The sequence below is a fragment of the Rhinopithecus roxellana genome, chromosome 18 (assembly GCF_007565055.1).
Source record: "Rhinopithecus roxellana isolate Shanxi Qingling chromosome 18, ASM756505v1, whole genome shotgun sequence".
Classification (NCBI taxonomy): domain Eukaryota; kingdom Metazoa; phylum Chordata; class Mammalia; order Primates; family Cercopithecidae; genus Rhinopithecus; species Rhinopithecus roxellana.
In genome coordinates, this window is record NC_044566.1 from 30,729,524 (window position 1) to 30,754,850 (window position 25,327).

Consider the following 25,327-nt stretch of genomic DNA (forward strand, 5'->3'; position numbering starts at 1 on the left):
TAAGAAATGGTCTCTGCTCTGAGTGGCCGTCTATTTGAGAAACAAATGAACACATGAATGATTAATGAAAACACATATGCATATGAAATTGAGTTCTAAATAAATCTTATAGATCGTAAATGATATAAGGATCTAATTTCAGTTTGCTGACACTGGCTGTTGTTTTGGTCATCGAGAAGCAATACCATTTGGAGTGAAATTGTGAGAGTGAGCGTTTATACCAGTTATACCAATAAAATGGCATATGTTTATTGGCTTAGAAACTAAAATATATTAAGATCAAAACAAGGCAAGTTTAACAATATTTAAGTATGAGATATCATTGCCTCTTATTGTTAGCACAGTAATGCTTTCTACTATTAGACATATCAAAATGGCACAAATAGGAAGAGTTGATGAATGCTTTAAAAAGAACTACAAGGAAGGCTTACCTTTTTAGTTGTCAATCTCTCAAAGAGTTTTTGGGGTTTTTTTTTGTATCTTGCTATTTCAACCAGTTGATTAGGCTCACCCAGTGGCAGTCTTCATTTCAAGGATGTCCTCTGGACATTCATGAAGGAAATAAAGTAAATGGGGCTCCAGATCCCTTTCCTTCCCTTCAGGGGACTCCACTGTAAGATCATTTAGGGAAAATGTGGTATTATCTTAAAAACATAACTGGGCCACATCAAGCAGCACCATAGTTTTGAGGGTTAACGTTAGTCTTCAGGTTAAAAGGTACTGTTCACTGCTCTGTCATACTCTTCTACTTGCTAGAGAAATATGCTTTATGCCGTGTCATGTGTGGTTAAGCAGACACTGAGATGCTGTTAACAATGCTCCCAAGTGATTCCCTGCTGTTAAATCCATTGGAATTATTGAGCATTACCACAAAATAATCCTATCTGATTTCATTACTTTCTTCTAACGTCCTTCCAGTAACCTAGACCTCTGGACACCTCTTCGAGAGCTGTCTGGAGAGTCCGTTGGATTTTTAAATCTCTTATTACCAAAAAGTGGAAAAAAGTTTAAAAAGTAACCAAAGAGCTGGTGCCTGTAGTCTCAGCTACTCCAGAGGCTGAGGCAGGTGGATAGCTTGGGCCGAGGAGTTCCAGGCTGCAGTGAGCCATGATTGTGCCTGAGAACAGCCACTGCACTCGTCTGGGCAATATAGTGAGACCCCATCTCTAATCATCCCACAGAAGAAATTCAGGGCAGTGGATAACTCTATAGGATACTACAATGATGAATACCTGCCATTACACATTTGTCGTAACTCGAGGAATATACAACCTGAGTGAACCCCGAGGTAACTATGGACTTTGAGTGATGATGATGTGTCAGTTCGGGTTCATCAATTGTAACACATGTACCACTCTACTGGGGGATGTTGATAACGGCGGGGGTGGGGGTGGGGTTATGCATGCGTAGGAGCAAAGTGTATATGGGATATCTCTCTAACTTCTCAATTTTGCTGTAAACTAGAACTACTCTATATTAGTCTTTAAAAAAATCCCCTATCTTACGAATGATTTTGAATAAGCGTTTTAGCAATGTTCTAGAGATGAATCTCCTCCCCACGTCCTACGCTGGGTGAGTAATACGAGGAAGTGTCGGGTACCCGGGCGACCTGTCCTCAGGTGTTCTAGGAACGCGGCCCCATCCCTTGTCAGCCTCTGTCTCTGTGTGGTGAGAAGGCGCACTGGCTCGTGCCTGCGCGAGACTCGCGCACATAGAAAAGCCCAATCAAGGACGGGTCATTCCCGCCCCCCGCGCGCCTTCTGCGACCGCCCACTCGACAGGTTGACAACCTAGACAGCTCCCCCGGACTTGCCTTACTTTTCCATCTCCTCCCACCCAGCTATACCCTCCCACTGGCGGCGCGGATGGGACACCGGCGGAGCCAGCGAGTCTGCGCGAGCGGTCCGAGCATGCTCAATAGCGCGCGCGGCGCCCCGGTGCTCCTCCGCGGAACCGCGACCAACGCGGAGGTCTCGGCTGCCGCTGCGGGAGCCACAGGAAGTGAAGAGCTTCCGCTGGGAGACCGCGGCGGCAGGAACGGAGGCGGAAGGGGCCCTGCGGCGACGACGTCGTCGACGGGGGTGGCCGAAGGAGCTGAGCACGGAGAGAACTCCCCCGCTCTGAAGCCGGATCCAGAGCCGGGCAGGATGGATCACCACCAGCCGGGGACTGGGCGCTACCAGGTGGTGAGTTCCCGGCCTCCTGTGCTTCCCGGGACTGCCTCCCGCCGGGGCGTCCTGAGAGTCCCTTTCATCAGGTTATTCCCAGAGGAAACGCTATGGCGTTTGTTTTGTTTTCTTTTGGATCTTCTGACTGGAGCTGCTTCACTCGCCTCTCCTGCGCACTCCTGTTTAGGACTGCTTCGAAACCCTTCCCTGTCGCCCCAAGTCTCCTCCTAGCTCCTCGCCCGTACCCTTAGCCCCCTTTGAGACACCCTCCCTCCGCACACCTTACAACTTGTTATCTGTTTTAATTGCTCAGTTTATAATTTTCTTATTCTCTGACTCAGTCACTTCTGAGCCATTCTAGTCGATTGTCTACTGGAAGTGGGGCTGACTTCGCATACCTGCCCGGAAGGTGATCGCCGTCATAAATGGGGTGGGTGGGTGGGTGGGTGGGTAGGTGGGTGAAGGTCTAAGTACTGTGTAAAGTGGGATTTGGCAAAAATGTGGGTTAGGAATTGTGGAACCGTAGAGAAAGACTGGCCATAGTGCTGATCTTGTCTGCTCGTTAACCTTGTCATTTTTGTCCTTTTCCATTATGTTAGTATTAAAAATGACTATTTTTTGTAATCCCCACTTTTTGTTCGTTTGTTTGTTTGTTTGTTTGGCTAGAGGGGAAACAGAGGTAGTTTTAGTAGAACAAATTGTAATCTTGTTCGAAAAATTATTTTTCGTTAAATACAAGGTTTTCCAGCTTAACTGTGTAAACTTTGGTAACTGTATGCTGAAAAAAGTGAAATGTGTTCCTCTATATTTTCAGTGTCAAATTTTAAATATATTTTTCTTTGTGTATTCTGGTGGTAACGTTGGAGATTCCTGTTGTAAACCTTAGTTAAAAATGGACTGAGCAATAGACTGTGCTGTTGTGCTGTTGCAGCTAGGTAGCATGTCATTCTACAAACTTTCAGCCCATTTACTGAGGGAGACGAGATAAATAATACATAGGTGGTGGTGCAATTTATGGTTTATAAAATTTTACAAATTTAGGTATGTTAGCCCCGGGTTTCAACTTTCAAATCTATTTGCACATGTAAGACTTAGTTATAAGCCAAGACTTTCTATTAATAAGTACATTTTGGCAATATGAAGGACACTGTAAGATGAGATCCCAATGTACGTAATTTTGCATTTTTCTAAGATAAAAGCTCATGAGGCTTCTATTTTCAACTGGTTTGCGTTCTTTAAAACCTACAAAAGGTCCATATTCCGAATTCTTTGAAAATTTATCAGCTTTTCTCAACAACTTGGGAAATACTGTTTCTGCCAGTATGGAAAGCATTTTTCAAGTGTACATCCTTTTGATGGTTTGAAGGGCATTTCTAGGTTTGTAAATGTTAGCAAAAATAAAATGATACAAATATTGAATAATATCAGCAGTGGAACTTGTTTCATTTTTCTAATCTTTCTATTAGATTAGAAACATCAACCATATTCTCCTACACACGTCACTACTCAAAACACTGTTAATTTATGTAGCTCTCAGTTTTAAGATATTTGTTTTCCCTACAGCTCCTTTCAAAATAAATGGACATATTTTATTGCTGCCCCCTCCCCTCATTTTTTTCAAACTGACCATGTGTCCCACATAGACTTTGGATGTTCCTTGAGAGCAGAGGGCAAAAATCAGTTCTTCTAAAGATAATGCCTACCAGTCCCTCTAAAGATAATACTTTAAGTAGGTAGGACATCGATTTGTTTTCCTTGTAAGGCAACAGTGTTAGAGTTACACAACTTACATAGTCATTTAATCTATCCATTATAACTCTTAGTTTTGTTTATAACGGCCTGATTAATAACATCTAAGTGTATGCCAGAGAAAAAGCTGAACTGACGTTTTCAGTAGACTTTTTAAACTAGGGATCAATATTCAGCTCTGGCTTATATGATGAACATAACTATTTTGTGGTTGCCTTTAGCTCAGTTTTTGGGAAAACTGGAATGTTTAATAAACTGGAGCAATAAACAACTTGAGTTGTTGAATGTTAAGGGATGACTAAGTCAGGAGATAGGCAAGTATACTTAGGGGTGAGATGGTATGCAATGTTAATTTTTCACTTATTTAAAGAATTTAAATACAACTTTTCATACTGGAAAGCTAGCAGTGATGCTCAGGGTCATCAGAACGACCTACTACCATTAGCCAATACACAAGCTTTATCTGGAAACTTTTTCTGTGATCTCTTCTTTCCTTTCATTGTTAAAAGGACCCAAAATTTATTAAGTAAAGCAGTTAACAGTTTAGAGCTACAAAAATTCTTGATTGTTACCCTTCTAATTTCAGAAAAAGCTAGGTATGGTACATAATTTTCTGGGAAATTCAGTTTTGTTCGTTTGTAAATGAGCAATGTTGCTAACTTTGATGAAGTTGACTTGGCTTGCAGCTGCTAGACCACATTCTAACTTTGATGTTCTTATTTTATTATTTATTTATTTTTTGAGATGGAGTCTCTGTCACTCAGGCTGGAGTGCAGTGGCGTGATCTCGGCTTGCTGCAACATCTGCCTCCCAGGTTCAAGTGATTCTCCTACCTCAGCCTCCTGAGTCACTGGGACTACAAGTGTGCTTCACCATGCCTGGCTAATTTTTGTATTTTAGTAGAGATGGGGTTTCACCGTGTTGGCCAGGCTGGTCTCGAACTCCTGACCTCAAATAATCTGCCCGCCTTGGCCTCTCAAAGTGCTGGGGTTGCAGGTGTGAGCCACAGAGCCGGGCCAAAGTTCTCTATTTTAAAGGATTATGTACCTCTACCAAGCTGACTTCTAAGATTGTACCTGTACCAAGCTGACTTCTTATACAAGTTAAATTGGCATGTTGATTGTAGCAGTCATTTCCCAGACTATATTTCAGAATGATAGTAAGTGTAGCTGGAAGATTTACAATACATTAGCATTTTAAAACCATGAAAAATTCTGCAGTAAAGACAGTGATTTGGATTTCTTTAACCTAACTCTTCCTAATCTTTGTTTTGTTTTGTTCTTTGTTTTTAAAAATTTAAGATTATGTTAACATTTCCAAAATATCAGTTTTCTATGGAACATAATTTGAAGTATTCATTCTACAAAGATCTGAGTACTTTGCTCTTGTATCTGGGGAATTAGAGTTGCCCTCAATAAATCAGCTGGGAAGGAGGCTTGAAGGAGGCCTGACTATTAGCGGGTAAAAAACCTGCAGGTTTTAAAGCCAGCTGGGCTTATATATTAGATGGTGCTGTTTGCAATTTGTGAGACCTTGGCTTAGTTACTTTACATCTTGAAGCCTCATTGTCCTCATATTAGTACCTACCTGACTAGGATTATTGTGAAAGATAATATAATACGTGTGTAAAACATATAAAGACTGGTACATGATAAATAAGTACCCTTTTTACAAGCTAATAAGTTAGTGTGTTAATGTTTCACGGTTGCTGGCAAAAAAGAGGTGACCTCCAAGTTAGAGACCGATCATTACTCATGGCATAGCAAGCAGCACGAACATCAGCATATTTGTGTAGGTTTTCTTAGCTACCAAATTCCACAAAGGGGCTGGGTGTCCATATGGATGCGTGCAGTGGGTTTGCATCACAGCTGAGGAACTGAGAACCAAGGGTGCAGTGTTTTTTTTTTTTTGTTTTTTTGTTTTTTTTTCAAGCAGCAAATATCTTAGCAAACAAAAAACAAACTAGTTTACCTTTTCCTGGGATGGCAGTTACACACTGTGGTTGCCTGATCTTTGTTCCCAATGTAACTTATTAGAAGAAACAGCTCAGTATCAGGAAATGGAAAGCTTTACAGACTGACACACTCAGCAAGAATGTGCAGGGACATTCAGGCCCATGGCTGACTGCCTCACCCAATAATGCATGTTCTGGATGAGATAATGTATAATGAGTTTTCAGTATAGTCATTTCATTTTCCATTGGAAGGAAGTGTTGCAGCCTCTTACCTTTCCTTACTGTCTAGTTGTCACCTTTTCTTGCCAACATTATTCCTTTGATTGTCTCTTGTTTGTTTCTTTGGAATTTATCAGTGTATTTTATCTGGTTTATATTCTTACCGCACCTTTTTTACATTATCAAGGTTACCCAACTGCATAGTCTAATAACTACTTTTCAGTTCTCATGTTGCTTGATTTCTCTGTTATATTGACAGTATGAACGTTCTTTGAAAGTCCATCCTTATTCCTGATAATAAGAAACTTCCTACTTCTCTTGACTTTTTCTGACTTTTCTTGTCTTAGTGAACTCTTTTTGTACTTAATTCCTTCTCCTTAAATATTGATGCATTACCTGGCATGGAATATTGTCTATTAACTTTCTTCCTCATTTGACCATCCCTCATGAATTGTTTGCACTATGTGAATCATATTTGTAGAATACAGGTTGAGTATTCCTAATCCAAAAACCTGAAATCTGAAATGCCCCCAAATCTGAAACTTTCTGAACACTACATGATATCACAAGTGGAAAATACCCCACGTACATATTCAACACAACTTTGTTTCATGCACATATAGTACGTTCATCTTTGGGACCCATTCCCAAGATATTTTGTTATGTGTATGCAATATTCCAAAATCAAAAAAAATCTGAAATCCAAAACATTCTGGTCCCAAGTGTTTTAAATAAGGGATACTCAACCTGTATCAATCTTATTTTTGTTCTTTTGCTCAAAAACCTTCAGTGGCCCCTTACTGAACCTGCCCCCGACATTTAATAACATTTAATATTTAAACTTCCAAATTTATAAAAAAGTTGAAAGAATTGTACAGTTAACCTCCATACAAATTGTAGGCTCTACAGTTGTTAACAGTTTATTTTATTTGTTTTGTGTATTTATCAATCCATCTTTTTTTGTTTGATCCTTTTGAAGGAAGTTGCAGGGATCAGTGTACTTGCATGCAAGCCATGTATTTTTATTAGCCTACATTTTAGTATTTGTTTATGGTTCTTTTTCTTTGGGGTAAAATCAGTGTATATTGAAATGCACAAATCTTATATGGCCTAGTGGATGAACTTTGGCAAATTCATATACTCATGTAACCCAAACCACCTTTGATATGTAGAGCAGAGATCAGCAAACTATGGTCCAACTCCTGGTTTTGTAAATAAATTTTATTGGCACACAGCCGTGCCCATTCATTCACAGTGGTAGAGTTGAGGACATTCGTGTACTGCATAATGACTTTTCATTCAATGAGGGACCTCGTATATTGGGGTCCTGTAAGATATATTTAGATAAATACTTTTGTGTTACAATTGCTTATAGTATTCAATACAATAACTTGCTGTACAGGTTTGTAGTCTAGGAGCAATAGGCTAGACCATACGGCCTAGTGTGTAGTAGGCCATATATACAATCTAGATTAGCAAAGGTACACTCCGTGATGTTAGCACAGACACTCATCCATCATAGGGACCCCACCCATATGACCTCATCTAAACCTAATTACCTCCCAAAGGCTCTAACTTCAAATAACATCACTCTGGTGATTAGGGTTTCAACATACACATTTTGGAGAGACACAGACATTCAGTTTGTACCACTACCTTTTACAGATAAATTTTACTGACCTGATACAGAACATTACCATCACCGTAGAAAGTTCCCTTATTATCCTTAGTAGATCAATTCCTACCCCCCAGGTGACTGTTCTGATTTTTTCACTTCAAATTACCTAGTTTTGCCTATTCTAGAATCATACGGCATGTAGTCTACAAAGCTTCTTTCATTCAGCATGAGGTTTTTTAGATTGATCTATGTTTTTGTGTATTTATCAGTAGCTCATCCCTTTTTATTGTATATTTTTCATCATATAAATCATATGAATACACTGCAGTTTATCCATTGCTATTGATGGATATTTGGGTTGTTTTTAGTTTTCTTTTGCTGTTATGAGTAAAACTGTTATATTCTTGTACAAATCTTTTTGTAAAGCTGATATGAATATTCTTGTATAAATCTTTTTGTGGACATATGTTTTTATTTTCCATGGGTGGAATTACTGAGTAATAGGGTAGGTGTATGTTTAAATTTTATAAGAAACCACCAGACTTTTTTCCAAAGTAGTTATGCCATTTTATACTTCCACCATCAATGTATGAAAGTTTTGGTTGCTCCACACACTTGCAAACATTCTGCTGCTGTCCGTCTTTTTAATTTTAACCATTCTGGTGGGTTTATTACATTTTTGAAGTTTAAAATTTCTGTTCTTAGCATACAAATTTTTTTGAATGGGCCCTCCCTACCTGCACAGTGACATATCTCAGCAATCTGTCTTCTTAATTTTTATGCACTCATTTCTCATCTGAAGTTCTGTACTCTCTCTGGTTTGTTTACCTCATAAAATCCTATTCTTAAATGTAGAAACTCCTTTGAATCTATAATTGAAAGAGGGAGGTAAAGAGAGCTTCTTACCTCTGTCATCAGCATCAAGGCAGAAGAAAGTTAGGATAACTTGTTATACTGAATTATGTGTTCGTGTGTCTTTCTAACCTTGTAGACTCTTGCTTTTTCTCAAAGGTGTGTCAGGGTTCTGTCAATGTCTGATTTTTATTTCATCTTTAAAATAGATCTTTACATGTTGAAAAAACTAATTGAGGAAATTTACACTCAAATATGTTGTATACTAAGTAGTACACCAAGTTGTACACCAATACTCAAATATATTGTATACCAAGTTGTTGCTTCTAACTTGAAGACCAGTTTTATGTTAATTTGGGTTGCGAGGGTAAATTGCTTTTAAACATACCCCAGATTAAAGTTTCTCTTGCTATTTTTGTGCATGTCATGATATTAACTGTAAATGTTATTTATTTGTTTGAGTTTAGCTCATTAAAAAAAATTATACAAATGAGTACACACCTGAACAGTGCTGAATCAAATGGTAGCCTTTGCTTAGGTACATTTGAGCAGTACATGATCTAGTACTGGAGGACTATATGTGTAGTGGCAAATAAATGCATTGGAATTGTATCATGAAAATACCGTATTATAATTTATAGCTTATGTTTTTGAGTGCCCTTTGTCAGATTTATGCTAAAGATATGGGAGCAGTTTTTAGATATCGTTATTAATTATGAAACAAAGATCCTATAACTCATTCATCTGACATATAATAGCTTATGAAGTACTTCTGTCTGCTTCTGTTTAAGTGTTGGTGAATAAGACAGTTAAGTTTTTGTCTCATGGCTCATGCTTTGGTGGAGGGAGTGCAGATAGATAAGTAAGCCTAATTTCAGATAGTAATAAATTCTTTGAAGAAAATAAAGCAAGTTGATGGAATAAATAATACATTCTATCAATTATGAAATAACAATAATAGAACAGTAATTACATTATATTAATAAAATGCTGCTAAATGCTTTATACATATTAGCACACTTAATCCTTCCACTTCTATGAAGTAGATTATGTCATTATCCTCATTTTGCAGATGAACATGAGACACAAGTTAAATAAAGTCCCAGCTGTGATGGAGTTGGTATTCAGACTTGGGTGTTTTAGTTTTATATTGCTGTGTAACAATCATCTCTAAATACAAGCATTTTATTTTCTTTTAAGATTCCATGGGTTGAGTGTGATCAGGGAATTGTTGAGTCTAGTCTACATAGTATTAGCTGGGGCTGGAGCCATTTTGGGGCTTGATTGGGTTGGAATTTCCAAGATGTCTCACTCACTTGGCTGCAGTTGATATTGTCTATTTTCTGGGAGCTCAGCTGGGACTGTTGACTTGAGCATCTCAGTTCTCCTCTGTGTGCCCTCTTGATGTGACCTTGGCTTCCTACAGCAAAGAAGGAAGAGGAAGCTGCTGTTCTCAGGGCCTGGGCTTGGAAATTCATAATGTCATTTTTGCAGTGTCCTATTGGTCAGAGCAGTTGTAAGACCCCCTAAATTCAAAGGAAGAAGGAATAAATTCCATCTGTCAGTGGGGGAGAAACATGCACATACATAGAGGGAAGAAAGCGATAGTGGCCATCTTTGGAGATGATGTACCACACCAGTCAATTTGACCCCTTAGTAGATAGGGATCAGCTTAGTCAGGGAACTCCATCCACTCTGAAGTTGTGACAGTCAGGCAGACTTAATTGAAATGTGAAGATCTAGTTCTAGTTGATGAATATTGAAAATGTAATAGTAACCTGTAGTGGAAATGAGTTTGTTGATTGAAGATATAGGAGGAAAGCTGTATGGCTGCAGCAAAGTTAAGGGGATGGCCTAGAGTAGAATGGGACAAAACAGAAACAAATTTTATGCTGGATTTGATAGATGAATGCAACTCTCATTTATAACTCTAGTTTATAATTGTTTCGTGAAAGCGGTTAGGTCCACCTACATGATTTGCAGAGTCTAATGCTGAATGAAAATGTGGGGCCCTGGCCTGTGATGAGGAAGTCAATCTCCCCTTTCTGCAGACCTCGTCTTTGTACAGGTCTACGGACCCCCAAGCAAATATGGAGTCTCCACGTCAGGACTTGCTCATTACCTACATCAGTGATAGGCAAGAGGCCACCCTCTGAAATGTGCCAGGGTGCTTCTAGCCTAGGATGGAGATGGCTGTCACCTTGCCTTTCCCCGAGTTGTGGGGTGAGGACTGCGAGGTCAGACTGAGCCAAAGGGTTCAACTGAGTGAGAACACTTCCTGGAGAGGCAGACTGCTGGTGAGCTGAGGTGTCAGGCCCCTGGCACATGCTCCATTGGAGTCCTATTGGAGTTTACTTACAAAACTGATATTTAGAGATGAAATTATTAAGAATTTTAAGACAGTGATCACAGGGTATTAAACTCCAAGCATGAGTTCCTCCTAACTGGTGGTCCCATGTGACTGCAGTGATCACATGCTCATGAAGATGGCCCTGAAGGTTGTGTTACTTGGGATGGTGGTGGTGATGATGTAGACCAGGGGTTAGTAAACCCTTTCTGTAAAGGGCCACATAGTATTTTAGGCTTTACAGGCCATGTGGTCTCTGTCACAGCTACTCAGATCTGCCATTGTAGTGCAACAGTATCCATACCAAAAATGAAAGTGAACAAATGGGCTGTGTTCCAGAAAACTATTTGCAAAAACAGTGTGCTGGATTTGGCCTGCTTACTCTAGTTTGCCCACCCCAATGTAGATGTTATAGGAATGTACCTCATATAGTCCTGAAGCTTGGCATGTTGAAGGGCGCTTCAGGAAAATTAATTTTTTTTTTCTTTTTTTTTTTGAGACAGAGTCTCACTCTGTTGCGCAGGCTGAAGTGCAGTGGTGCGATCTCAGCTCATTGCAAGCTCCGCCTCCCGGGTTCACGCCATTCTCCTGCCTCAGCCTCCTGAGTAGCCGGGACTACAGGCACCCACCACCACACCTGGCTCACTTTTTGTATTTTTAGTAGAGATGGGGTTTCACCATGTTAGCCAGGATGGTCTCGATCTCCTGACCTCGTGATCCACCCACCTCGGCCTCCCAAAGTACTGGGATTACAGGCCTGAGCCACTGTGCCCGGCCCAGAAGAACTAATTTTTTATTTCACCCAGTCTCTAAATAAATTCCTGACGATGTGGTGAGGTTGTTTTGCATCCCTTACTTGCACCTGATAATCAGTCAAGCACCTAGTCTGTCTCTAGAATTGGGATGGATATGAGTGGATAGTAGAAGAGAATATAATACTGCCTGTGAGAGTGGCAAAGACAGCTTATTCAAATATGGTGGAATCTTCATTCTGTTAGTGTGATCGCCTCACTGAGGTTATTCTTGACTACCTTATTTTAAATCACTGTGTTTTATCCAGAGTACTTGTCAGCATCTGGTATTCCAAATATTTTGCTTATTTATTTCCTACCTCCCTTCTTCCTCCCTGAATTTAAGTCTCATGATGATAGAGAGATTTTTGTCTGTTTTGCTCACTACTGTGTATATCTTTCCATACCTGGCATGTGGTAGACTTTCAGTATTTGATAAAGGTGAATGAATGGTGCTAGTTCAAGGCCAATTTTATAGACATAAAACTTTGCCTATGTTATTTCATTCCTTTTTATATTTGTTCTGTCTCTGCTACTGAGACCTGGGCTCTTTAAGGTGGGGGTGATGGTGGTGGTTGTTTTTTTGCATTCTCTTCCAGCTTAAAATATATTGCTTAGTCTTCCTCCGCCTCTCCTCTCTCTCTGAATCTTCCTCCGCCTCTCCTCTCTCTCTGAATGATGTCCTTTAGAGTTGTTCAATAAGTAGCCCATGAAGCCATATGCAGTGGCCCTCCTTATCACTTTCATAAACTTTGGAGTTGTGAATACTGGTTTGATTTTCCTTATCTTTTTTATATTGATTACTCAGCAACTATTTTCTTCTTACTATTTTCTTAATATCTGACTTTCATTCTAAAACATTGCTCAATTGTATGTGTATCCACATTATGTTATTTTAGGATTTTGTATGTATTCTATATATGTCGGCCTAACTTGAGTTTAATTAACTGTGGAATGGTATGGAATCTTATGCTGACGTTTAGTCAGTGTAAATTTACTGACAAGATCACTGTAATTAAGGCTATGTAATTGTAAATCATTGTATGTCTCTGTTTTTGGGCCTTGTTGTTATGGTTTTGAACTTTCAGATGTTTGATCACTTAGCCGGAATTAGGGTGTGGGTAAAATTCTTGTTAAAGACTTGCTAAATGCAAGTTGGGAAATGCTGCAGTAGTCTAAGATTTACTATCAGATTATTTCAGGGTTTTGACTTGCTTGCTTTTAAGATTTGTTTGAACATGTACGGTTTAATATTTTAAAAGTTCAGTAATGTGCCGTGGTTTAGTTCATCTATGATGTTTCTCCAGAATTACTCATAACATTATGTAAAGAAATTGTGCTGTTTGGACAGAGGTTTTGAGAATAAGGGAGTGAACTGGAGTTCATTGTGTAAAAGAACCTTTCAATGTGATGGTATTAACCCCTTTACTAATTTTAGGGGTCTTAGGACATATAGCCTGTTGGATATTGGACTGAGGAAATCCAATAGTGACACCTTTTTTTTTTCTTCCTTTCTTTACAAGTGTTCAAAGTGACAGCTTTTATAGAACATTTGTTCTCCTCACCTCGGGAGAGCTTTCATCTATATCAGATGATTTTTTGTGTGATTTCTCTCCAAAGGGAAGAGTCTTGAAATAACACTTGAGAGTTTTGTGTTTTTTGAGGCAGAGTCTCACTGTGTCACCCAGGCTGGAGTGCAGTCTGGTGGATCACAGCACTGCAGCCCCAACCTTCTGGGTTCAAGCAGTCTTCCCCCTCAGCCTCCCGAGTAGCTAAGACTACAGGCATGCATCACCACACTTGGCTGATTTTTTTTCTTTTTTAGAGATAGAATCTTACTATGTTGCCCAGTCTGTTCTCAAATCATTTTCCTGCCTTGGCCTCCCAAAGTGCTGGGATTACATACATGAGCCACTGTTCCTGGACACACTTAAGACCCTTTTAAGTTTTTGTTTTTAACCTTTAGAGAGCAACAGGAGCACCTGCATACCTCATCCCTGCCTACTTTGTTGTTGCATGGCGTACTTTGGCCATGTTTTAAACTATAATGCTTTTGTTTCTTCTATCACCATCCCAAATCATGCTATCCCTTGCTTTGTAGCTTTTAAATGTATCTTTCCCATTTTTTCTTTTCTCCCTCCTTCCTCCAGGACTAATTTCAATTCTGTATTCAGATCGATATTTAGATGTTATTTTCTTCGAAAAACCTTTCCTTCCCTTTTACCTCCCCATCTCCATTTCCTGCTCTTTACTTTCAAGTTCTGTGTGTTCTTTTAACAGTGTGCACTTATCCTTGTTATAGCCCTTATTTCATGGTGTGTCCTTCCTCACTAGATTGTAAACTCAGTGGGAAACAGGGCTTAGATCTGTCTTGTTTATAATAGTTTATGTCATTGTACTGGTCCTGTTACAGGTGAAAAATAAATACTTATTAAAGAAATAAATGGATGTCTTTTCTGAATGACTCCAAGTGTATGCATGGCGATACTGTTATATTTTCTTATGTTTATAAAGCGATATGTAGTTTTACAGAATTCTGTGCTTTAAAAGTAATAATGTTTTGCACAGCCTATATACTGTTGATATTCTTGATGTTCATAATTAGGATGTATCCTTTGCTTTTATAATAGTGCTGATTAATCAGTTTAGATGAGTTCTGGTATTTTTGAATAATTCCTCTTGTAACCCATGGCTTGCATTTGCAAGACAGTAACCATGGTTAGGTTATTTTGTCTACCCATGGAAAAGAGAAAAGGAAATTGTTTCCAGATATTGTGGAAGTAGAGGAGTCCTTAGTGATCATTTTCTTCAATGTACTCATTTTACAGAATACTATCCAAGGGAGTTTCTGTTCAAGTTTATGCAGGAAAGCTTAGAGGACAAATTTTATTACTGTAAACATAGCAACAGAGTTAAAATACATCAAGGATCCTGGGAAATAAAACCTTTATGATAGCTAACTTTCTTTTATTTATGACAATGCCAGACATAGGGAGCATGGATGGTATAGCATAAAAGTCTGCTACAGTGAACCCAGCCGATTGTGTAGCACCCACAACTCAGTAACCTTTCATTGGGCTGGGTTTAGCTTGTAGGTAAGTTTTCTTTAACTGTCATATTAAAAAAAAGTCAAGTAGTACATGTACAGTTTTAAAATTCCGACCACCAAAAGACAAATAATTAAAAACAGCAATCTCCTTTTCACCCTTTATCTTGTAAGTTTTTCTCCTTGTAGGGGAAGAATCCAAAAAACCTTCGAACTATTTCAGCTGCTTTATTTTACTCTGTATTTTTAACATATGCAGTTTCAGCCACTAATTTATTTTTATTAATTTTATTTTGCTTTCTTACATGTCCTTGCTTTCCCTACCCAAATCATGATCTTTGTAGTCCTGCCTCTTGGGTTCAAGTCTTGACTTCTCAAAAACATTGTGACCTTGGGCCAACTATTCTGTGTTGTAGTTTCCTCATCTGTAAAGTACGGACAGTACAGAATTCTATCTCAGAATTATTGTGAGGATTAAATGTATGAAAACCATCTAATTTTTGCTTAAATCAGTGATTAACATTTACATTTTATGACTGAAAAAATAACTCCTCACTGAGTGAAGCAATATATTTTGTATAATTTAAAAAATGTTTCATGGGGTTGCTTAATTTTTATTTCTTTAGTTATCTATATATCTATTGTTAATTTTTTGCGTTTCCTCTGGTGACTTTCCCAAACTTACTTTTCATGTTAATTTTTGCATGGTCAGAGGCATTGGATTAGTTCCTTTTTTCTTTGAAGACATTCTTCCTAGAGCCCTCTATTCTCCTATTTCAACTGTACTATTTGCTCTCTAGGCCTGATGCACAGCTGTCATACTGAGACTTTTCCCTGTAGATGTGTTATATTTCCTGTTTGTTGCACTATAAGTCTTTTGTTGTTTTTGTTTACTCGTTTATTTTGCTGGAAGATGTTTTCCCATAGGTTCTTAAGAAGGGATACTTGGGAGCTTAAACATTTTTTAAGACATTGAGTTTGCTGACATAAAGCTCATTTTAATGTCATTTTAATGTCTGTAATACCTGTAGTGATAATAACCTCTTTTCATTCCTAATATTGGAGATCTTCTGTATTCTTTTTTCCTTAAATGGTCTAGCTGTGATTTTCTGTCAATTTTATTGATCTTTTTAAAGAATCATCTTTTGACTTTGTTAAATTTCTGTTGTTCTATGTTACCAATTTATGTTTTTACCTTATTTACTGTTTTTGTGTTATGGTTTACTTTTTTTGTGTGTCTAATTTCTACTTATTTGATACTTTTCTTGAAATCTAATTTTCTAATTTGATTTTATTCACTTTAAATTTCTGGAGACATTTTTATGGGCTAATATATCCAACTTGATAATATACTGTGTGCACTTGAAAATAATGTATATTATTCAGTTGTTGGATGTAGTGTTCTAAAAATGTCAGATCAGGTTCAGAGTATTGTTCTGATCTTCTGTGTCTCTACTGATTTTGTTTTTATGTTCTACTAATTGCTGAAGACGAGTTATTAAAATCTGAAATGATTTAATGATCCTTTAATGATCTGTTTCTTGTTTTCTAAATTTTGCTCTCATGAAATGTCCCACTTTATCTCTGATAGTGATCTTTGTCTTCAAGTCTATTTTACATGATAGTAACATAGGCTTCTTATTTTATATTTAGTTTGGTGCAAAAATAACTGCAGTTTTTGCCATTGCTTTGAAATACTTTCAAATGACAAAAACCACAAATACTTTTGCAACAACCTAAATATTTTTGTGTGGTGTATCTTTTTCTGTTTACTTTCAACCTATCTAGGTCCTTTAAATGTGTCTTTTGTTGGTACCTTATAGTTAGGTCCTACTTTTAACAGCTTCTGCCTTCTCATGGGAGTGTTTGTATTTAATGTAATTGTTGATATGATTGATTTACGTCTACTGTTACTTTTTTTTTATCTTTTCTGATTTTTTGTTCCTCTTTTTACCCTTTTCTTCTTTTGGATCATTTGATTTATGCAACAAGTTTTAGTGTCCCTTTCAATATTTCTGTTGCCTTTTAGCTTTCCACGTTTGCTCTTAGATTACAAGAAAGTGTGAAGGTTAGGCATGTATATTTAACATTAATATTGTATTACTTCACATAAAATGTAGAACTTCCTAACCACATAGATCCATTTACTCTCCAGCACCTTCTAATTTCAGTGTGATAGTTGTCATATGTAATATGTTGGAAATCCCACCAGATAATGTTGTAATTTTTGTTTTAAATCATAACATTTTAAATAACTTAAGAGAAAAAATTAATATTTTATATTTCCTGAGATATTTACTATTCTCTGTGCCCTGTATTCATTCATGAAGACACAAGTTTCCCTGTATTATTAATTTCTTTTTAATCCGAAGAACTTCTTTAAGAACTTCATTTCTTAAGGTGCAGATCAGCTGCTTGTCAATTCTCTGAACTTTCCTTAATCTGAAAATGTCTTTATTTTGCCTTCATTCCTTAAGTGTCTAGATATATATCTTAGGGTATAGAACTCTTGGCTGAGTATTTATCTGTTAGGTCTATAAAGACATTCTTTCATTTCCTCCTGACCACCATGGTTTCTGATGAGAAAGCTGTAATTATTTGAGTCATGGTTTCTCTATATGTATAGAGGCTGCATCTAGTAACTTCTGTTTATCTTTGATTTTTTTGAAGTTGTGTAATGATAATACTAGCTGTAACTTTCTTTAAATTTATTCTGTTTTGGCCTCACTAAAGTTGAATTTGTAAATTGACTTCTTTTACTAATGTGAGGAATTATGGCCATTATTTCTTCAAATTTTTTTCCTGCCCTAATCTTTCTCATTTCCTTTGAGCCCCAAATTCTACATTTAAAAAACTTTTAAAGGGTTTAAACTCACTGTGGCTCTGTTGTATTACAATTTTATTCGATCTTTTTTCTTTTCTGCCTTTATAATGGGTAAATTCTATAATTTTACCATTTATTTCCTCTTAATTGTGCCATTGATCCCATTAGTGAATTTTTATTTCATATATTTTTCCATATTAAAATATTTATTTGGTTTATTTTTTATATTTTCTGTTTATCTGCTGAGATTCCCTGTCTTTTAATTGATTTCAAAGTAATTTACTTTGTTTCCTGGAACGTAGTTATAATAGTTGCTTTATAATCCTTATATGTTAACTGTAACCTGAATTGCCTTGTGATGGGCATCCGCTGATTGCCTTTCCCCCAGAGAATGATTTGTATTTTGAGTATTCTAGTAATTTTAGATTTTATTCTGGATCTTCTGAATGTTTTGCTGTGGTCCTCTGGAGAATGTTGGTTGTTTTGTTTTAGCAGGCAATCAGCTCTCATAGATTCAGATTGTAAGCTAGGTCTCTTATGCTGTGTGCAGTGATTCAAATCTTACCTCAGGTCCTTAGGCTTTTACTAGTATCAGTTTTGGATCAGTCCTACATATGCATGGCTTAAGGGTTAATGGTTTCCCCTTACTTTCTAGTTTGCATGGGCTCCCTTCCATGCTTCCTCTGGCTAGAATAGGGTTTCTAGTGGAATTTTAGCATCCTATGCCTCTGTTCCTCTCCATAACTGTGGCTTTACCTTAGAACAAAGCTGCAAAAAGAAAGGGAAACTTACCTGGTACAGGTTACTTTTCCAAGTTTTAGCTTCCCTCTACATCCTTGCCTGTCTTTTTTAATATTGAGAATACTCAGGTAGTTGTGTTTTTTTAAATTTTTTAAAATTCTTTTTATATTTTGTCCTAAGTTCATAATTGCTCTCAGTTGGGAAGGCTGGACTGTAGGGGGCTACTGCCATGCTGGAAGTAGAACCAACTGTAGATATTTGAGTTTTTTTTTTTTTTTTTTTCATACTCACTGCATTCACTTTCCCCCTAGTATTTTTGTTTTTTCTTTCATGTTGGAAATTTTCTTTAAATTTGGGTGTTCCTTCCATGCCCATTTATATCCTATATCTGTGATGTGTGTGTGTGTGTGTGTGTGTGTGTGTGTGTGTGTGTGTGTACTTGTTGATCTTGGTTTCGATGTTTTATCATGTCTTGGTGAACCAGCCTTTTCTGTGGGACCCTCCCAGATGTCAGTGTCTGCAATTTATTTAGGAAGCTATGGCAGTAGTTTAAGTAAACGATAATAGTGGCTTGGATTAGGGTAGTGTCACTAAAGAGAAGTGGGTGGATGGATTCAAAGATGTGTGTGTATGTGTGTGTTTGAGTGTGTACATTCAAATCAGCTTTACAAATACTCATAAAGGTCAATTTGTGCTGAGAGGGAGGGGCAGGGTAGATTACTACCTGTGAATTTTTACTGGAGGCATCTTAAAATAGAAAGAACTTGAATTTAGAGACTGTTAAACCTGGGTGTGAATCTTTTTACCTTGTTCATCTTAGTTCCTATTGCAGACAAATGAAGTAATGAAATTCAGGTTTTTACATTTTTACTAGAAAATGCTAGTCATGTTGTTTTCTTTAAAAACCTCAGTATGGCAGTGTTTTTAAATTGTCTAGTGCCTTTAGAGATATGGCATTATAATGATCAGTATAACTTGAAAATGGGTATTATTAATACAAAAATAAAGAAATATGAACCTTTCAAAACAAAGCACCAGGCCCGAATGGGTTCACTGGAGAATTCTTCTGTCCTAGTCTGATTTTGTGCTGCCATATCAATACCACAGACTGTGTAGTTCATAAGAAAAGAAATTTATTTCCCACAGTTTTGGATGCTGGGAAGTTCATTATTAAAGGTGCTGCCATCTGTTGAGGGCTTTCGTGCCATGTCATTCCACATCAAAAAGTAGAAAGGCAAGAGAGTATGAGAGAGAAAGAAGAAGGGAACTGAACTCATCCTTTTATCAAGAACCTACTCCTGCACTGATTACATTAATCCGTTTATGAGGACGGAGCTGTCATGACCAAATCACCTCTTGGAGATTCCATCTCTCAACATTGTTGCACTGGAGATTAAGTTTCTATCATAGGAGTTTTGGAGGACATGCTCAAACGATAGCATCTAACAATAATTTAAGGAAGAAATTATTTCAATTCTCTACAGTCTTTTCCAGAAAATTGAAGGCTGACTCATTCTCTGAGGCCAGCATTTCCCTAATATCAAAGCCAGACAAGACATTTTAAGAAATCTACAGACCAATAGTTCTTATAAATGCAGATGTAACAGTCCTCAACAAAATAACAAGTAAAATTCAACAATGTGTAAAATTAATTATGTGCCATGACCAAATGGGATCTTTTCCAGGTATGCAAGGGTAGTTCAACATTCAAAAATTAATTAATGTAATCTGTTACATCAGTGGCTAAAGAAGAAAAATCACATGATCATATAACAGCTTCAGAAAAAGCATTAAAGTCCAACACCCATTCATGATAAAATTCTAAGCAATCTAGTGATAGAGAGGAACATCTACTAAAAACTTGTATCAAACGTCATACTTTGTACTTAGTAATGAGAAACTGAAAGTTTTCCTGATTAGAACAAGAACAAGGCAAGGATGTCCTCTTCACTGCTTTTCAACATCCTACTAGAAGTTCTAGCTAATGCAATATGACAAGAAAAGAAATAAAAGTTATAGATTGGGAAGGAAGAAATAGAATTATCTTTGTTTACAGAGGAGTTGATTATCTGTGTAGAAAATCTGAAAGAATAGACAAACCAAAATAAAACAGAACCTTCCTGGAAGTGATTATAGCAAGATTGCAGGATAAATAGTTAATATACAAAAGACTGTTTTCCTAAATGCTAGCAATGAACAAGTGGAATGTGAAATTAAAAACATAATACTGTTAGCATCCCCCCAAAAAGAAATACTTAAGTATAAATCTAACAAAATATGGACAAGATCTATATGAGGAAAACTACAAAACTTTGAAAAAAATCAAAGAACTAAATGAATGGAAATATATTCCATGTTCACGGATAGATAGACTCAATATTGTCAAGATGCCCGTTCTTCACAACCTGACTTGTAGATTCAGTGAAATCCAAATTAAAATCCAAGCAAACTATTTTGTGAATATTGACAAACAAATTCTGTAATTTACATGGAGAGGCAACAGATTCAGAGTGGCCAACTCAATATTAAAGGAGAAGAACAGAGTTGGAGGACTGACACTACCCAACTTCAAGAGTTAACTGTAGATGTATGGTAATCAAGACAATGTGGTGTTGGTGAAAAAGCAGACAAATAGATCAGTGGAAGAGAATGGAGAACCCAGAAATAGACCCACAAAATTAGAGTAAACTGGTTTTAACAAAGGAATAAAGGCAAAACAGTGAAGCAAAGATAGTCTTTTCAACAAATGGTGCTGAACAGCTAGACATCCACATGCAAAAAAAAAAAAAAAAAAAAAAAAAAAGAACTTAAGTACAGACTTTTACACCCTCTACACAAATTAACTCAAAACGGATCACAGATCTAAATGTAAAAGGCAAAACTATGAAACTCCTAAAAGATAACATAAGAGAAAAGCTAGATGACCTTGGATGTGGTGATGACTTTTTAGAAAAAAAAGAGGTGAAAAGCTAGATTTCATTAAAATTAACGATTTCTGCTCTGCGAAAGATACTGCCAAGAAAATAAAGTCACAGTCTGGGAGAAAATCTTTGCAAAAGACATCTGATGAAGGACTACTATCCAAAATATACAAAGAACTCTTAAAATACAACCCTATTAATCAGGACAAAAACCTTAAGAGACACCTCACCACAGAAGATATACAGACGGCAAGTAAGCAAATGAAAAGATACTCTGCATCATTTTGAAATGATGGTTAAAACAACTAGGGACCACTGCATGCCTGTTAACAATGGCCCAAATCCAGAACGCGGACAACAGATTCTTGTGAGGATGTGAAACAAGAGCTCTCATTTGTTGGTGGGAGTCAAACTGGTACAGCCACTTGGGAAGATAGTTTGACAGTTTCTTATAAAGCTAAACATACTGTTACCATACTATCCAGTAGTCATGCTTCTTGATATTTACCTGAAGGAGTTGCAAGCTTACGGTCCATTCAAAAACATGCACATGTATGTTTATAGCAGCTGTATTCATATTTGCCATATCTTTGAAGCAACTAAGATGGCTGTCAATAGATGAATGGATAGACTGTGAGACAGAGAGGGAACAGATTATTATTCAGAACCAGAATGAAATGAGCTGTCCAAATACAAAAAGACAGGGAGGAAATGTAAATACATATTACTAAGTGAAAGAAGCCAGTCTGAAAAGGCTGTATACTATGTGATTTAAACTGTATGAGTTTCTGGAAAAACAAAACTATGGAGACAGTAAAACAATCAGTGGTTACCAGGTGTTAGTGTGGAGGGAGGGATGAATAGGTGGAGCACAGAGGATTTTTAGGACAGTGAAAGTGGTCTGTATGGGACTGTAATGGTGGATGCCTTATACATTTGTCGAAACCCATAGAAACAGCACCAAGAATGAACTCTAATGTAAACTGTAGACTTTGGGTAAAAATGATGTGTTATTATAGGTTCATCAGTTATAACAGATGTTTCGCTGATGAGGAATGTTGTTAATGGGGAAGGCTTTGCCTGTGTTGGGAAAGGGGGTATATGGGAAAGCTCTGTACCTTATGTGGACTTTAATTGTGGATCTAAATCTCTAAAAAGTGAAGTGTGTTAAAAAATGTGATTTGGTGAATCAGTATGGGGGTTACATGATTGCTAACTTTGAGAGAGGGAAACAGAAAGAGTGAGTGATATAGTGTGTATGTGTGTTCGTCTTCGATATTCTGAAGTTATTCAAATTATGTGTTTAGATTTAGTAGCCAACTTTGGAGTTTTTGCTTTGGCATATAACACTTTGATGGATCAACCCCTTAACTATTGTCTGTAGCGGTGTCTTGGCATTTGCTATGCTTCCTGGATGAATCACTAACAACAGTATGTCTAAGTAATTGATGTTACTGTATTTAATTTTGCTTGAGTATTCTGTTGTTAGCTTCTCTGAGTTTGTTGAGGGAAGAATGAAACTTTCTGTGAAGGAAGTTGGTGTTTCAGGCCTGGTCCTTACTGGTTTCAGCTCCTTGGTTTGCCTATGATAGAATATGTTGACTTTTCCTTTATCCCTCTTGCTGAAGTCATACTTATTATGACCTTGCCTCAGAGCTTCTAGTTGTTAGAAGCTAGAAGTTGTAGGGATTAATGAGATGGGATTTGCACCTATTTCCTACACCCAGTATTGTACCTGGAACATATTAAGCTTTTAGTAAATGTTAGCTGAATGATGAATGATTAATTGACTGAATGAAAATACATGAATCATAGAAAGAAAAAGAGGCTCAAAGAGATTAATAACATCAAGGTTATCCAGCTGGTAGGTGGTGGATCTATATCTTAAATTTAGATTTCCTGGCATCAAATCGTGTTCTTTTTTTAGTTTATTCATTTAGCAACTAACTTTTCTTCTAAAAAGATGTGAAATTAAAGAAGACAGTACATCATGCTAATTTTTAAAAAGGACAAATAATTTTTCTAATAGTAACTCTAACAATATTACATGGGGTTAATTGCTTTAATGCCCTTGCAAATGAAACTTAAACCAAACCAATTACACACTATCCAGCTTCAGTCCAGTCCCTGGGTCAGAGACAGTATCTGTAGTTCTGGATTTAGTTTTCGATAAGACTCTTTAAAGTTGGCTGAGGAGAATAAAGCCCCTTACAAAAGAAGCAGAATGAATGGTCGAAGATAGAGGGAAAATCAGAAGGGAATAAAGAAAAACTAATTAGAAGTACAGTTAAGTGTGTTGAGTATATTAAATATTTAAATAGTATGAGGACTGAAAATAGGCTTTTAGATTTAATAATTAGAAGGTCATTGTTCTAAGCAAGAGATATTTGGGTGAAAGCCACATGGTCATGAATTGGTGAGGAAATAAAAAAAGTGCAGAAAATGGGAGTATATACATACATATATGTATTTCTTTTCAGGATGTTTGTCACTAAAGGAAAGAAGGGAGCTATGGAAATAGTTCAAAAAGCAGAAGAAAAAGTGTTTATTTTTAGCTGGGAGGAGGTTTTTTTTTTTTTTTTCCTCTCTTTAAAGTATGGTGTGAATAGAATATACACGTGGGTAGGGAGAAAGAAGTCAGTGTTGAAAAGGAAGGAGAGAGAATTTAAAGAAAAAACAGTCCTTTGGGAGGCAAGATCTTCTCTGTACAGTTGTCTGGCATTTGGGAGTGAAGAACATAAGTTAGGATGGATGCCATAATGCTAAGTTTAGAGCTGCAGAGGAGAGAAGTTAAAGGAATTTTTGCTTGAAAGCTTATTTTCCTACATGAAATAGGAAGCAAAGATTTTGACTGAGAGTCTCATGGTTGGAAGTGGAGAATGGTGGAATTGGAACACCTACCACGATGTCAGTGAACTTTGATGGCCTTGTTGGAATTGGAAACTAAATTTGCTGTGGCAGCCATCTACATAGTCACGTGGTTTGTTTTCCTCCTCCACCAGAAGGCAGTAGACAGACTTATCCCAAATTGAGTCTTAATGGGATAGATGTGGCCAAGGATAAGAGGACTAGAGAACTGAGGGTGCAGTTGAATGTCATGCAAGTTTTGCATTTTATAGTCCAGACTACATAGGGTAGAAGGTAAAACCAGGTAGCGGGGAATAGAGGGCGCAGAGAATAGGCTCAGTGGAAGTAAGGAATGAAAAATGTTGAGGCCAGGAGGTTGGGATCAAGAATCAAGTTGTGTGAATGTAATGTTTTTGAGAAGAAGCAGTTCTAGGTGACCAACCAGATCAGGCATTCTGTCAGAGGATAGAGAACTGAGGTGTACTGAACCACCCAACTCTAGATATCCATCATTCTTGTTTTGTGGCTGAGGTGTTAGGATGGTTTAGTTGTCTTATATTACAGTAGGATTTAAGGTTGAGGGGATGATATTGTGGGTGAAGAGCTGGCTTATAAATCTTACTCCCTAGGAATAAATGGACTCCTGTCAATGCCACTGATAAGAATAGGGTGATAGAGAGTCTGGCAGGCTATATGGAGAGTATGAACTTCAAAAGAGTCTCTTGATCTAGAATTGAAAATATCCGAGAAAATTTTCCTTGTCTTGTTCCCAGATAAGAGGGAGAGAGGTGAGGATTAGCACTCTTATTTGAAAGGGCTTTGAGGGATGTAGTCCCATTCATGGAAAGTTGGAGTTCAGTTAAATGTGGAGAGATCATTTTATAAAATGGCTGAAGGTATAGAGGAGTTAATCATCATATAGGGGTTCTAGAGATAGAGTGAAAATTTTTAGATACTGATTCATAATGTTTTAAATTAATGTGTTTGTTTTTATACAATATATTCTACTTTCTTACTATATAGCATTTTGCTTTTTAAACTTTATTTAAAAATAATTTTAGACTTACAGAAAAGTAGCAAAAATAATACAAAGAATTCCTGTGTATATTTTACCCATTGTCCCCAAATAATATTTTACCACATTTGTTTTATGATGAGTTCTTTATATTTATATACAAGTACATTTTTTCCTTGAAACATTTTAAAGTAAATGGCAGAAATGATGTTTCTTTGTATCTAAATGTTTCAGT

The 25,327-nt window shown here is 37.1% G+C and overlaps 1 protein-coding gene across 1 annotated transcript in view; it reads left to right on the plus strand.

The window, feature by feature from the left end:
- Positions 1–1,785: 1,785 nt before the first annotated feature.
- NDFIP2 (Nedd4 family interacting protein 2) overlaps positions 1,786–25,327 on the plus strand; it is a 72,659-nt gene continuing 49,117 nt past the window's right edge. The window contains exon 1 of the mRNA XM_010361835.2: positions 1,786–2,186. Coding sequence (XP_010360137.1) covers positions 1,866–2,186 — 321 coding nt within the window. The 5' untranslated portion in view covers positions 1,786–1,865. The remainder of the gene's footprint in view (positions 2,187–25,327) is intronic.